Below are 12,439 nucleotides of genomic sequence, written 5' to 3' on the forward strand. Positions count from 1 at the left end.
GGCGGTCCTGGTACCTGATGGTGCCCTTGATCCCTCCGAGTACTTCGAAGGACTCGTAGCCGATATCAATAAGTACTACTACCATTAAATAAAAATTAAGTTTTTTTTTGCGGATCGCCATTTTAAATTTCTAAATATTTTTTAAATTAATTTCTAAGCGGAGCCCTGCCCCGGGAGTGCCAAGAAGACGACGCCTGCCAAGGAAAATGTGGAGGAGACACCCTCAAAGTTGAAAGAGGGTGCAGGACCGCAAGACCCGCAAGCCGAATGTACAATCGGTGAGCTATGTATAGACATTCTAATCTGTTGGTGGGTGCATGGCGCTATTGCTAGAGATGCGTGCTTCAATGCGTGAGCACAAACCTCTGGACTACGATTTTGCAACCCGTGGCTTTGTAAAAGATGACGGAGACGATGACTTTTAGCTGGAGCTCGATCTAGACAACGGTGTGGACGGCGAATACGAAAGCGTGGGTCCGGATTCTCCGACAAGGACCTTGCCTCGGGAACGAGGAATGAAGCTGCAATTTCGACTGTGGAGAAGGACGTGACTGTAGCAAATGTTGCGGTTTTGAGGAAGGATGCGGCTGTGAGGAAGGATGCAACGGAGAAGAATGCGGCTGTAAAGAATGACGCTACTATGGAGAAGGATGCGGCTATGCAGACGGACAGCTGTGAAGAAGGGTTAAGGCCACGGTTGGCATCGAGCATGAAAACGAAGTTGGCGCGAAGGGTACTTTGTGCTGCTATATTATGTTGCAGAAGCTTGATAAGTTTGCTAATTTGCGGTACGACCAATTGGCTTGTTAAGGTTTACAAAAACACTATCCGCCAGTTTGTCAGAACCGCATGGCGAGAAGCAGAAAATGGTGAGCTCAGTGGGAGTTGCAGGTACGAGGAATTCAATCGCACTCCAAACGATGCGGTGGACGCTCGCGATGTCAACGACGAGGGCGAGGCTACTCAGCAGGTGGTATCCGAGACAGAGAACAGGTGGATTCGGCGTTGCTTTGGAGGCGAATATTCGTTATGGGGGAAGATAAAAGTTTGTGGAAGTCGGCCTACACAAATTTTTTATTTTGTTGTCCAAGCCCTAATTATGTTGCTACTTATGTTGTTGATTTTCTAGCGCTACTCAGTAAAACCTGCAGCATTTCAGCTTCAGCAAAAAAGAAGGGTATTGCTGAAGGCAAATCCGGCAGTCGTGATAGCCGACCGACTCTTGCGCATCACAAGAAAGCTAGACTCGCTGTGGTCCGACTTCCAGCGGGGATAACACCACCTCAGCAAGCCCAGAAACCAACACGCCGAGCTAAGACTGGAAAACTCGTGAGAAGATGAGAAAGACGCGAGCGCCAGTACAGAACTTCGTGGAAGAGCTACCAGAGAAAGCGCTTGAACCAGCTTCCGTAAGTACTGAAGTGTAGATTCAAAATGATGCGGTGTACTCACGGGTCTCTGCAGCTTCCCACGATAAAGATCTACGTGGGCATATTGTCAAAATTTGTTTTAAAGGTGACTAGTGTTAGAGCATCTTCAACTTCGTGGATTGGCATGTTCCTCATGATAACCTACTGAATCCACTGGAACAGATGACTAGCTTCTTCGGATACGAAGCCGTACGATTGCGGTGAGCGACCCGAACTACTCTAAAATGTATTGTGATGCCCCGCATGCTTCGCGTCCAGATGCGACTTGACCCTGTCCCTCCAGCTTGTTTCCGCTTGTTGCCGTAAATATTGCAGCGAAACAGCCCTTGACCGAGTGATGTGTAGAAGCAGGCAGCGATTGGCTTTTTTAGGACCATCGTAGCTCGAAAATGAAATGAAGTTTGAGTTGTGTCTCGCGTATCGTAGCTTACCCGGTTTCCTGCTGGTGTGGAGATGGTGTGGTGGACAGCGAAGTGATGTCATCGGATCTGATGACTGATCCTGGTGTCTCGGTGAGCTTTTGCTATTTTTATTGCCAATAATTGGTCCAATACCATTCTGTATTGTCAACCAATAAAAACTTAAATTGCAAAGCCTAGTATTTATTGACTCGCAAATATTTTTTTCCGACCTCTGCCTTGTAAGTTACCTTCATTCCTGTTGCATTCCCTGCTGTAGCTCCTCCGACAAGAGTGGAAATCCCTACCAGTGTGAGGCACAAAATCAAGCACCCAACGGTCTAAAACACCGGCACCGAATGATCATAACGCTTGCAACTTCAACATGTAAACACGTCTCGTCACGTGTTTTGGGTGCAAATAACCAGTACATGTACATGCACGGGCAGAAAAATTAAATGCACTGACCTTTCCCTATCTCCAATGTGTGGTCTTGGCATGCTCAGCAAGACTCTTGCTGCTGTATTACGTACAGTAGGACACCTTGGTGTTGCGCTTGGCTACAGGAATTCCGGTAATAAGCAAAGCGAGAAGCTGGTCTTCTCGCTAGACTTCGACTCTCAATGCTCCCGTCTAGCAGTGGAGTCATCATACACGTACTTGTCGATTCCAACGCTTTGGGTGCGTTGAACGGTATCAGCGCCACTTCGATCTTTAAATACTGGACTGCACTTGATTAAATGGGTACAGGGCAGGTGCTCGCTACGAGTGACTAGCGTCGGCTTTTCAGTAAGCTGGATACTGGGCGTCCTCCAGCGTGACTTTCTTTGTAAGACATACTCATGCTCGAGATTGTTTGAGTAGTGCTATCCCAACACTTCCGACTTGGGGACCTCACGAGTTCATTTCAAAACTCACCGTCTAGTGCGGAACCACCTCCTCAAACAACAACTCCAAGCATCCAGCTACCCCTCCCAGTCAGCTGACTACCCTCTCCTATCGAGCATGACGCGCTTCCAAGTTCTCGTGCTTCTTTTGGCCCTTTGTTTGCTTCGAGTTGACGCTCTCAGTCTGCGTTCGCTGGTCGAGAACCCATTTCTACCGCAGCCGGTGCTGGCTTCGTGCCCGCTAACTTCCGGTGTCGACTACCTTGGCAACGATATCAAGTACGTCTCGAGCGTGAAGGTGACGGACTGCTGCACGTTGTGCTCGCAAACATCCGGCTGCGGTGCCTTCACGTGGACTGACCATCAGGGTGGAACCTGCTGGCTCAAGAGTGCCAAAGGCAACACTGCTGCTAACGCAGCGGCTACATCAGCGGTTCTTGTGGAGGACTCAGCCCCATGCACGCTCAAGGACGGCTACGACTATCAAGGCAACGACATCGCCAACGTACAGAGCAATAACGCTGGTGCATGCTGCTCAATCTGCTCATCGTGGCCAGGCTGCAAAGCCTTCACCTGGACCAACCAAAATAGTGGCACTTGCTGGCTCAAGAGCAAGAAGGGCTCGGAGGTCCCAAAGGCTGGCGCAAAGTCGGCTGAGGTCCAGACCACGGTAAGTGAATGTAAGGCGTTCCAGTATGATCTCGACTATATCAACTACGACATCGGCAACGCTCCAGGCAAAGCCTACAGCGATTGCTGCAGCATTTGCCACAACTGGAACGGCTGTCGCTCGTTCTCGTGGAGCAACGCCAACGGTGGTACGTGCTGGCTCAAGAGTGCCAAAGGACAGACGCAGTACAAGGTGGGCGTCGTGTCGAGTCAAATGTTGAACAACCCGCTACCATGCGAGCTTGAGGCGAACAAGGACTACGTGGGCAACGACATCGACAACGTTCCGGAAAGTAAGCCGGCAGACTGCTGCGATAAGTGCCGCGCGAGGACCGGCTGCCGCGCCTTCACGTGGAGCAACCACAACACCGGCACCTGTTGGCTTAAGAGCGGCAAGGGATCGACCGTCACCAAGAGTGGCGTCACGTCGGCTGTCGTCTTCTAGGCCGCGACCTAACTTTCATGCTCTCGCACGGCAATCCTTCACTTCACGCGTTGTCATTCTTTCTTTCTCCACCCGTGCCAACTCCATTCTCGTTTGTCGAGTCGACTTTGAAGTCCTCCGATTGCGCTTCTCCTAACAACATAAAAGTAAACACATGCTTATATTTTCCATCATGGTGCTGCAACAGCTTTCTATTAGCAAAACATCATGTTGAAGTTGTTTATTTACGACTCTCTGATTGGCCTTAGATTTTGGCCAATCTTCGAAGCTCACCTTTCAAAATTACAAACACCATTTTTTGCAGGATTCAATATTAACAATTGACATCTCCCCAACTCACCAACTTTCAATTACTTGCGTGGCGTCGCCACCATGTTCCGCTCCGAGGCGTTCCGCTCCGACCGCGGGCTGGGCAAAGTGGCGTTGGCGGCTTTCGGATTGGGCGTGTTTATGACCGTACACGCGTGTCTGTTACTCTACACGGAGCTCGTAGCGTTGGCTGACTCGTCCCAAGACGCAACGTCAATATTGCGCTGGCAGTGCCTGGAGCAATGGAGTTTGTACGCGTTGGCACTGGGCTTTTTCCATCTGATGGAATTTATACTCACAGCCGCCTACCGCCCAGCAAATGTCAGCTATGAGTGTATGTTTTTGCCGTGGCTTTGTGGCAATATCTGTCGACACCTAATCAACGGCAACACTTGCCGGCAACAATGGCAAACTTGTGGCTAATATGGAATGTTTACGTGCTCTTTTGTTGCTGCTGTAGCTTTCCTGCTCAACCACAGTCGAGAGTATCATCTGGCAGTGCTCTTTAGCTGCTTGGAGTTCTTCCTGGAACTTTATTTCGTGCCAGGCTGGAAGTTGCACACATTTGTGCGTCCTGTGGGCATCGCACTGGTCGTTTTGGGCCAGTTCTTTCGCGTGTCGGCCATGAGCACTGCTGCCAATAACTTTTCACATCGAATCGAATACTTTAAGAGGAAGGAGCACGAACTGGTCACGCACGGAGTCTATCGTTTCATTCGCCACCCGAGCTACCTGGGCTGGTTCTGGTGGATCGTGGGCAGCCAGATCCTGCTGGCCAATCCTGTGTGCGCGGTCGGCTACTCGCTCGTAGCCTGGAGCTTCTTCCACGACCGCATCCCGTACGTTGTCGGTGACTTACCAGATATAATCTGCGGTACTTATTGAGGTTTTGCCCTCCGTGCTGTAGATATGAGGAGCAGTTGCTGCTTGGCTTTTTCCCGGACGAGTATCCGGCGTACAAGGTGCGCACTTTTAGTGGCATCCCATTTGTATGAGAATTCGTGGCAGTGTGGCGCAATTGGGGAAACAAATGTAGGCAAATTAGAGGACGATGGCCGGGTTTTTCATTTCTTGGCTTTGCTTTTCTTCTTCTTTTTGCTTTTGCTATGCGAAGCGTCCTCGACAGACGGTAACGCCTTGGCTTGTGGCAACTGCAGACCTGTTTGCACTACAGATATATCACAGATTAGCCTACGTGTGGAGCAAAACTCCGTCAAAATAAGACGCACCGAAGTCGTTGTCGACGTTGCCCATGGCTCCCTGGGAGCTCCACTGCTTGGCCACACGACTCAATCTCCCCGTGTCATTGTACTCCAGGTCCGCCACGAGCCTCGTTTTCCGCAGCACTTCATGTTCAAGCATTGCCAGCACCGTCTCCATCCACTCTTGCAGCTGCAAGGGGAAAGTCAAAATTGCCATTTCGTCCTCGACACTTAAAGAGTCGTCCCCTTCGATGAATGCGTCATCAACAAGTGTCACACACTCGCACGTAAAAGACCGAATATGACGAAGCAACTCTTGGTAGTCCCGAAGAATATCCGCCAAGAACCCGCGGCTCTTTTCCATGGCCAAAAAGTGCTTCTGAAGTAGCAATTCCTGAGTGTTGCAGGAGTAGCTTAACACTCCCATCACCTCCACATTGCCCTCGGCGTCACTATTCGCGTCGGATCTCGCACTACTAGACTGCAACAAGGTTGGGACTCGCTGACTGACATTGGAAAGCGAGGACAACACCTGAGAACCTTCCGACTCGAGACGGGTACTGCGCGCCAGCTGCACCAGTCGTTTGAGGACCAAATGACGACCGAGTAGCGGTACAACAGACAAAACGAAGCTTGTGTTAGAGAGAAGGAATTAGAGCTGTAGATTTATGGAATCACGCGTCAGGAGGAGCTGGCGAACCTCGTTTACGAAGAGCTTGTGCAGCTTGAGGCACTTCTTAACCGTCGTTGCCATTTTGCAGTACCCAAACAAAGCACTGAATATCCGGATGCATATCCGGATAATGAGAGATGTAGTTTCTAAACTAAAACATATTATATTGCTGTTAATGTTTTTTGATAAAGGCGAACGCATGCGTATCCACTTCTCTACCGACTAAATGTAGACAGAACAAGTTTCACTGTAAAGGGAATTAACTGGGCACTTATCAGGTTTTACCGGACAGGGGTACGTATAAGATATTGAAGTGATTACACGACAAACTCTACAGTCGGCATCTGCAATCGCACGCATGTTAAGGACCCTTTACGGTAATAGAGCTTTTGCTAACGCTTCTATTGCTGCTGACTTCTCTCAATCTCTTCCGCATAATAGATGTCACCGTTTACCATACCAACTGACTACCTTGCCGCTTGCGCGCGTTTGGCGTCACGCCAGGTTCTGCTAAGACGCTTTTGCACTGGCTAAAAGCAAGTACGGCTACTTCGGCGGTAAGTGCTCGTGTGTCGATATTGAGCGATGCTGCTTGCTGTTCGAACAGTCCCATTAAATACTTGAGGTCTGAAAGTCGTTTCTCTGCCTAGATTCTCTCAGATCGAGACTCTTTAGACTGCGAAACGGTGGTAGAGATCTTGATGCATCCTCGCAGCACCAAAACACTCATGCTTGCTCAGCCGTGCCTTCGGAAGGTGTTACACCTTCAGACAGAGCGTGAAAACTTCCGCTCCAGCTGTCAAGTGCGAAGTTGGTGCTGCTGGCTCGATCAGCCGTTGCTGTGACCGTCGTTGTGACTGTGACTGTACCAGACTGAGCGCCTCTGTCCCCCGGATCCGGTTGATGGCGCCGATAACCCTCCTTCTTGAGGCAACCAAGAAATGTAGCTGCAATGCGGGCACAGTTCGGAGTACCCCGGGTATCTGATGCATCATCAAGAGCTAAACGAGCACCAGCAACTACATCGCTTACGACATTCTGCTGCTGTGTGCGCTGCTTTTCGACTGCGGCTTTCAATGATCGGAATTCGGATCCAGCGCAAATTTACCAATTAGAGACGCGCATTGGGGTAGTTGGCGAAAAGCAATTAGCTTGGCCGACTCCACTTGTTCACACCCTTCTCGAAATCCTGGTGGTAAGGTAGCAAAATCAGCATCGGGTATAAGCAAACCCGATACGGTCTGATAAACGAGCATATCTTCGGCTGCGTCGTACCCTAAATATCGGTCTGGAGCCCCCCCCCCGGGCCCACCCAGCCCGTAAACAAACGGCAATGGCAGGCGGACAAGCCGTTGAACCGGACGAACAGTATGTAGCAGTGCCTTTTCCCATAGAAATAATACCGATGTCACCACAGCTTGTACCACGGCGCTCTAGCTCATGTGTCATACTGGTACTCTCTAGTACTTGACGAAGCGCGGAAGCGATCGTACTGGTCGCTCCCGGGAAATACTTGAGCTGCACTCGAGTCAACTCTATACACCAGCCCATACAAACCTACATCGATAGATCGCTAATGTTTCAGCTACGAGCAACATTATGAGGCAAAATGACATCTAGTAGTACGCACCGATAGCGAGCATTGGGCAAACGTTAGGAATTAGGGGGCTTGCGTATATGTGCTGAGAGTCTCTTGGGCCCTAGTCGTTTTTCATGCGGCCGAAAAACACTTTTAGGGCATCTTCACCCCACTCCATGTGTCTATAGCATAGAGATACTGTATTTGCGGCTCGAGACATTTGGTTCCATGACATCAGATGAAACGGTCGCGCGAACACTATCTCGCGCGACGAAGATTTCATCATTTCCGCTGCAATGCTACGGTAGAGACCGAAAGTCATTGAATCTTTGTTAACCTTAATTGATCCATTCCTACAGCTAATTGCACCCGCAACTCGATGTTGCAAATCCTTAAAATGACAGCTAGCAGCTCGCGCTCTAGCTGAGGAGTCATGATACAATGGTAGTCGCGAATAAGGTTATACAGTGCCGATCGATGCCCTTAATAGGTTGAGAGCGAATGGAGACCGTCGTTTTTGTTTTTCATGAACACTATCCAAGCTAAAAGTCAGCCACCGTCACTTCGTTAAATATAAGCAGGGGGGGGGGGTTGTCCGGTGCAGACGAGAGTGCAGCGAGAATTGACGATTTAGTTGCATCACCCCTGCAATCAAACTGCAGCTCGTCGCAGAGCTCGGCAGCAATTAGGGACGGCATCCAAGTCAGCATTTAAGCGGCAGAGTTAAGGTAGCTGTCACGCGACTTTGTCGCGATTGTACTAGCCCTTGGGAGGGCAGCTTCTTCGTCCAACTCAGCAAGGTGGATCTCGTCGTTGGCAGCCATCGGGTTGTTCGCAGAGGGAGCTATCAGAGTGACCGTTCGGCGACCTCTTAAGTTTGATCACTGGATGGCTGTCCGGTGATTTCCATTGTCCTGCAGCTTTTGTTATTATACCTACATTTTTGTATGGCAGCTGCTGAGCAATTTGGAAAATACCGGAAGCTCGTCCGGTGATTATATAGTCAGTGGCCTTGTAATTTCCGGTAATTCCCAGGTAATTTGCTATTGCATCATACGTCAAATGAAACAGCCCATATAGTCTCTCTTTATTAGGTGCAGCTTACTTCTCGGGTCCGTTATGGAATTAAAACCATTTATCGCTGGAATAAGCTTCTTTCTTCAGGGTCTTTTTTAAATTTGATTCTGATTATTTCTGGTGATGCTGCGAAAAACAAAATTCAGCCCTCCACAAAGTGATCAGTTAAATGGTCGCCCACAAGTAAGCTATTTTAAATGCTTTGCTATTGCATGTTGTAAATACGTCATTCCCAACCGAAGGGTGACTCGTGGGTATCACCAAAAGCAATTTAATTCATAGTCGCTTCAAAAACAGCCAATCAGCTTGACATACAAATCGTCTATTGATTCGTTTTATCCAATCGTACATGGAAGAAAAAGATCGTGGACGAGTTTTATAAAAAAAAAATCCTTCCTACAATTGTTTTTAGCGGACCGAAGAATTATTATGAAAATCTTTACATTATCAAGCTTACAAAAGCTTTGCGAGAATTCTCTGTGATCCTTGGCGCTTGTGACCCACCGCTTCTGTGAGCGCGCGCGGAGAGACTAAATACTTGCAATATTGTGCTACCAACGGAGTTGGCTTAATCAGCAACTTAATGATGGCGCAGTGTGTTAAACATAGTTGATACTGTGAAAATGTAGACGTGATACTTACCCTTAACTGTCTTCCGGCAAACATATCTGGCTACCACCCGTGCCTCTTGAATGTGTTTATCCGTAAAGTTGGCGCCTGAACCGGTCCTTCTCGGCAGTGTGGACCGTAATCACGGTTCAAATCTAACGTTAGCACAATGCAAAGACGCGTGCTTTGTACTTGTAACGGTGGAGTTTGGTTGGAGCATGAGAACGCAAGGTAGTGGCTACTTTTGGCTTTTTGTACGTTGGTGCATAAGTGATCAGTCAGTACACTGGCGAGAAGGTTTAAGCAAGTGGACCGATAAAGAAGGCCTGACACTTTTCTCGAATTAGTTGCTTGAGATTCGCCGCACAGCACCTTGTCCGGAAATATATGTCACTGGGCTGTGGAGATCAAAAGATCTTGCGTAGCAGTACATAGAGAAAACGAGCGTACTTTGCGTTGAGCGTGAAGCTGCGTGGCCTGGGGGGGGATTTGTGTTCTTAATGAGAATCAGTTCTCAGCGAAATCTGAGAAAAGGATGTGAGAGGAACTTTGTAGCGGCGCACCAACGTCACAGCCAGCGATGGCCATGACGTTGGTACCAATGCGTCCTACTTTCTTCTATTTTCTTCCTACGTGTCTTTGCTGACTGCCAACTGTCTTCTTAAGTTGCCAATGAGCGGCCAGGCAGACACACGCCTGACCGGAAGGCAATCACCATGTTTAGACGAGTATTGCCAACGATGGAACTTCAATGACAGTCATTCTTTTTAATTTGAATTCACTATGGAGATTCTGACCCGGTTCAAATGAATCGCGGCTCACTACTACGCTACGCTACTTCAAGATTCGACTCAAGGACTGCTTAGAACCTAGTATAGTGAAATGCATACACTTACATAAAATACCAAGGGAATGCTATCAAGCACTTCCTCGTAGCCGACAAACAACTAGCCATTTCAATCTCACTTTCCAATTTACCTTCTTCGAGGCACATCAACTGCCTCCTACGCCTTACCTTCGATTCCCCATCGTTGCACTCTCGCCGCTCTCCTCCGCTTCGCTCCTCGCCACGCGACTCGCTCCTCTTCGCTGTTCCTCTGCGCCGTACTCTCACCAGTCGTCACAAACTGGCCAGTTCTCGCAGAAATTTCACCAGTCATTTATCAAGCTGCTATTAATAGGACACGGAGGCCCCCGATCATTTCGCAACTATTTCCACATGAAGCGTGTCACTCCCGCGAAGGGTAAGGCTTCTTGTTCTTTCGCTATCATAACTGCTGCCCCTCTTTTAGGGGCGTATTTGTCGCCGTGGTAGCTGAGTGAGCTGCCATCTAGCGTTATTTACTCATTCTATCACCCAATCTTCCAATCTACGCATCTACTCTGAAGTGCATCCGGCGTGCGAGCTTGGCTGTTGCGGCAGCCCACCTCATTACTAGGGGCGTACTTCACTGTCGAGGCAGCTGAGCGAGCTGTTATCGTACAGCTGATCGAGCTACAATCTACAAGCTAGACCTACTGATCTACTGCAAGCCAAAGAGACGCGAGATTGACGGCTGAGGTAGTCCGTCCTTTTGTAAGGGAAGCATTTCGTAGCGAGTGCTGTCGTCGCGACTGTTTGTATTATCAGTGTGTATGCTGATGCTACATTTGTTTACTGTTAGCACGTTACACACGTCCTCTGTGAGCGCATCGCGTCGATCTTTTGCAGACCGGGGTGAAAGTACGATAACTACCCTAAAGGAAGGATACACACGTGCACTTAATTTGCATATTATTCAAGAACATGCGATGTTGGCTTTTTGCTCAATACACGTGCCTACCGGTATACTAGGGTTTAGGGTGTACCGACTTTTAAACACATTATTAAAAACTCCGCTTATTACCTGTTCAATTTCATATTTGTACCCTTAACGGTACTAATACCTGAAGAAAATTGTAATAACGCTGTATCTTTTTCTGTGGACCACAAATTTCATCCTTGAACTGAAGTATAAATAGTACATGTATTATAACACTACATTCTTCAACACTCCAAGAATACTCACATCCTCGATCTCAAATATCAGTACTTATTACTGACTTATGGAACTTCCTCAGCACACATGAACACAGTTGTTTTCAGCTTAAGGTCAGCTGTTTTGGGCATAATCCAGCTTAGAAGTCGAACACAGCCTAAACAAACATTAAAGCTGTTGCACGACTGACTAAATGTATTAATACTTACATGTAGTATCAACTCAAATCGTAGTGTAAAATGCAAAATTCGAAGCGCAAACACACCGATCATAAGCTCGACGGACTGTATGCGTTAACCGCACTTGTCGAGCATAAGATAGACTACGTTAAGAAAAAAAACAATTATCAACAGTAAAATCCGTAATTGCTCTATTGAAATCACTTTTACAAACAACAATTTTCTGTACAAAAAATCAAAACTCTATCGCGACAAACCAGGAGACCACTTCAGTGCTTGGCCAACCTTAAAACTTGTAACGAGACTTAATGTTCTCCAGAATGCTACGAAGCAGCCATCCATCGCCGTCGGTGAGCGAGAAATTCTCGTCCATCACACAAGTAGGGTAGCCCGAAGGCTTGTTCTCGGCCACGTACATCTCCGGCAAGCCAAAACCGTGACCCATTTCGTGCAGCAAAGTCATCTGATGTTCCTTGTCCAGATACTCTAGAAAGTGGTTTACTTCGATGCGCTGACCCCAGTCACCGCCCGTACCGACAGCGCCCTCACCCACCGATGTCGACGGCCAGAGAGACATGTTGAAGGGTTTGCCCTTGCAGCCACTCGTGTCGGTCTGACCCTGGCGACTGTAGCACTCGTCCGGACACTTGGGGCTTCCTTCACCGTCCAAAATGCCCTCGTAAATCGTTCCGAGCGAATCGTCGCTCCAGTCCATGATGGACTTGTCCTTTACGGCGCAGCCTACGATATCGACGTTGATGTGGTTGAACGGCCAACATTCGTAGCCAGCAAGCCAGTGGTTCCAGAGATTGATCTGCTGTTCTAGCACAGCCTGGAACTAGGACGCAGTGGCCTTGGTGAGTGGTTTCTCGTTGTCCCAACGCACACAGTAGCTGAGTTTGCCCTTGTTGGTCACGAGCTGGTCGAAGATGAGATTCTTAAAGTCCGGCACGTACTTGGACAT

General features: G+C 48.5%; 5 protein-coding genes across 5 annotated transcripts; 2 read left to right on the forward strand and 3 right to left on the reverse strand.

The window, feature by feature from the left end:
* Positions 1–2,721: 2,721 nt before the first annotated feature.
* On the forward strand, positions 2,722–3,999 carry PITG_14496 (uncharacterized protein; the record flags this gene model as incomplete). Its single annotated transcript, XM_002898908.1, has 1 exon — positions 2,722–3,999. The coding sequence occupies one exon, from the start codon at positions 2,834–2,836 to the stop codon at positions 3,827–3,829; it is 996 nt and encodes a 331-aa protein (XP_002898954.1).
* Positions 4,000–4,201: 202 nt separating this feature from the next.
* On the forward strand, positions 4,202–5,133 carry PITG_14497 (isoprenylcysteine carboxyl methyltransferase, putative; the record flags this gene model as incomplete). Its single annotated transcript, XM_002898909.1, has 3 exons — positions 4,202–4,472; positions 4,599–4,977; positions 5,046–5,133. 3 exons carry the CDS (start codon positions 4,202–4,204, stop codon positions 5,131–5,133), a joined length of 738 nt encoding a protein of 245 aa, XP_002898955.1.
* Positions 5,134–5,202: 69 nt separating this feature from the next.
* On the reverse strand, positions 5,203–6,094 carry PITG_14498 (uncharacterized protein; the record flags this gene model as incomplete). Its single annotated transcript, XM_002898910.1, has 4 exons — positions 5,203–5,306; positions 5,368–5,770; positions 5,840–5,911; positions 6,041–6,094. The coding sequence occupies 4 exons, from the start codon at positions 6,092–6,094 to the stop codon at positions 5,203–5,205; spliced, it is 633 nt and encodes a 210-aa protein (XP_002898956.1).
* A 1,808-nt stretch (positions 6,095–7,902) lies between these two features.
* PITG_14499 (uncharacterized protein) lies at positions 7,903–8,419 on the reverse strand (the record flags this gene model as incomplete). The annotated part of the gene is made up of 1 exon (XM_002898911.1): positions 7,903–8,419. The coding sequence occupies one exon, from the start codon at positions 8,414–8,416 to the stop codon at positions 8,303–8,305; it is 114 nt and encodes a 37-aa protein (XP_002898957.1).
* Positions 8,420–11,761: 3,342 nt separating this feature from the next.
* Positions 11,762–12,439, reverse strand: PITG_14500 (uncharacterized protein; the record flags this gene model as incomplete). Its single annotated transcript, XM_002898912.1, has 2 exons — positions 11,762–12,313; positions 12,362–12,439. 2 exons carry the CDS (start codon positions 12,437–12,439, stop codon positions 11,762–11,764), a joined length of 630 nt encoding a protein of 209 aa, XP_002898958.1.

The sequence above is a fragment of the Phytophthora infestans genome, genomic scaffold (genome assembly GCF_000142945.1).
Source record: "Phytophthora infestans T30-4 supercont1.34 genomic scaffold, whole genome shotgun sequence".
Lineage (NCBI taxonomy): Eukaryota > Oomycota > Peronosporomycetes > Peronosporales > Peronosporaceae > Phytophthora > Phytophthora infestans.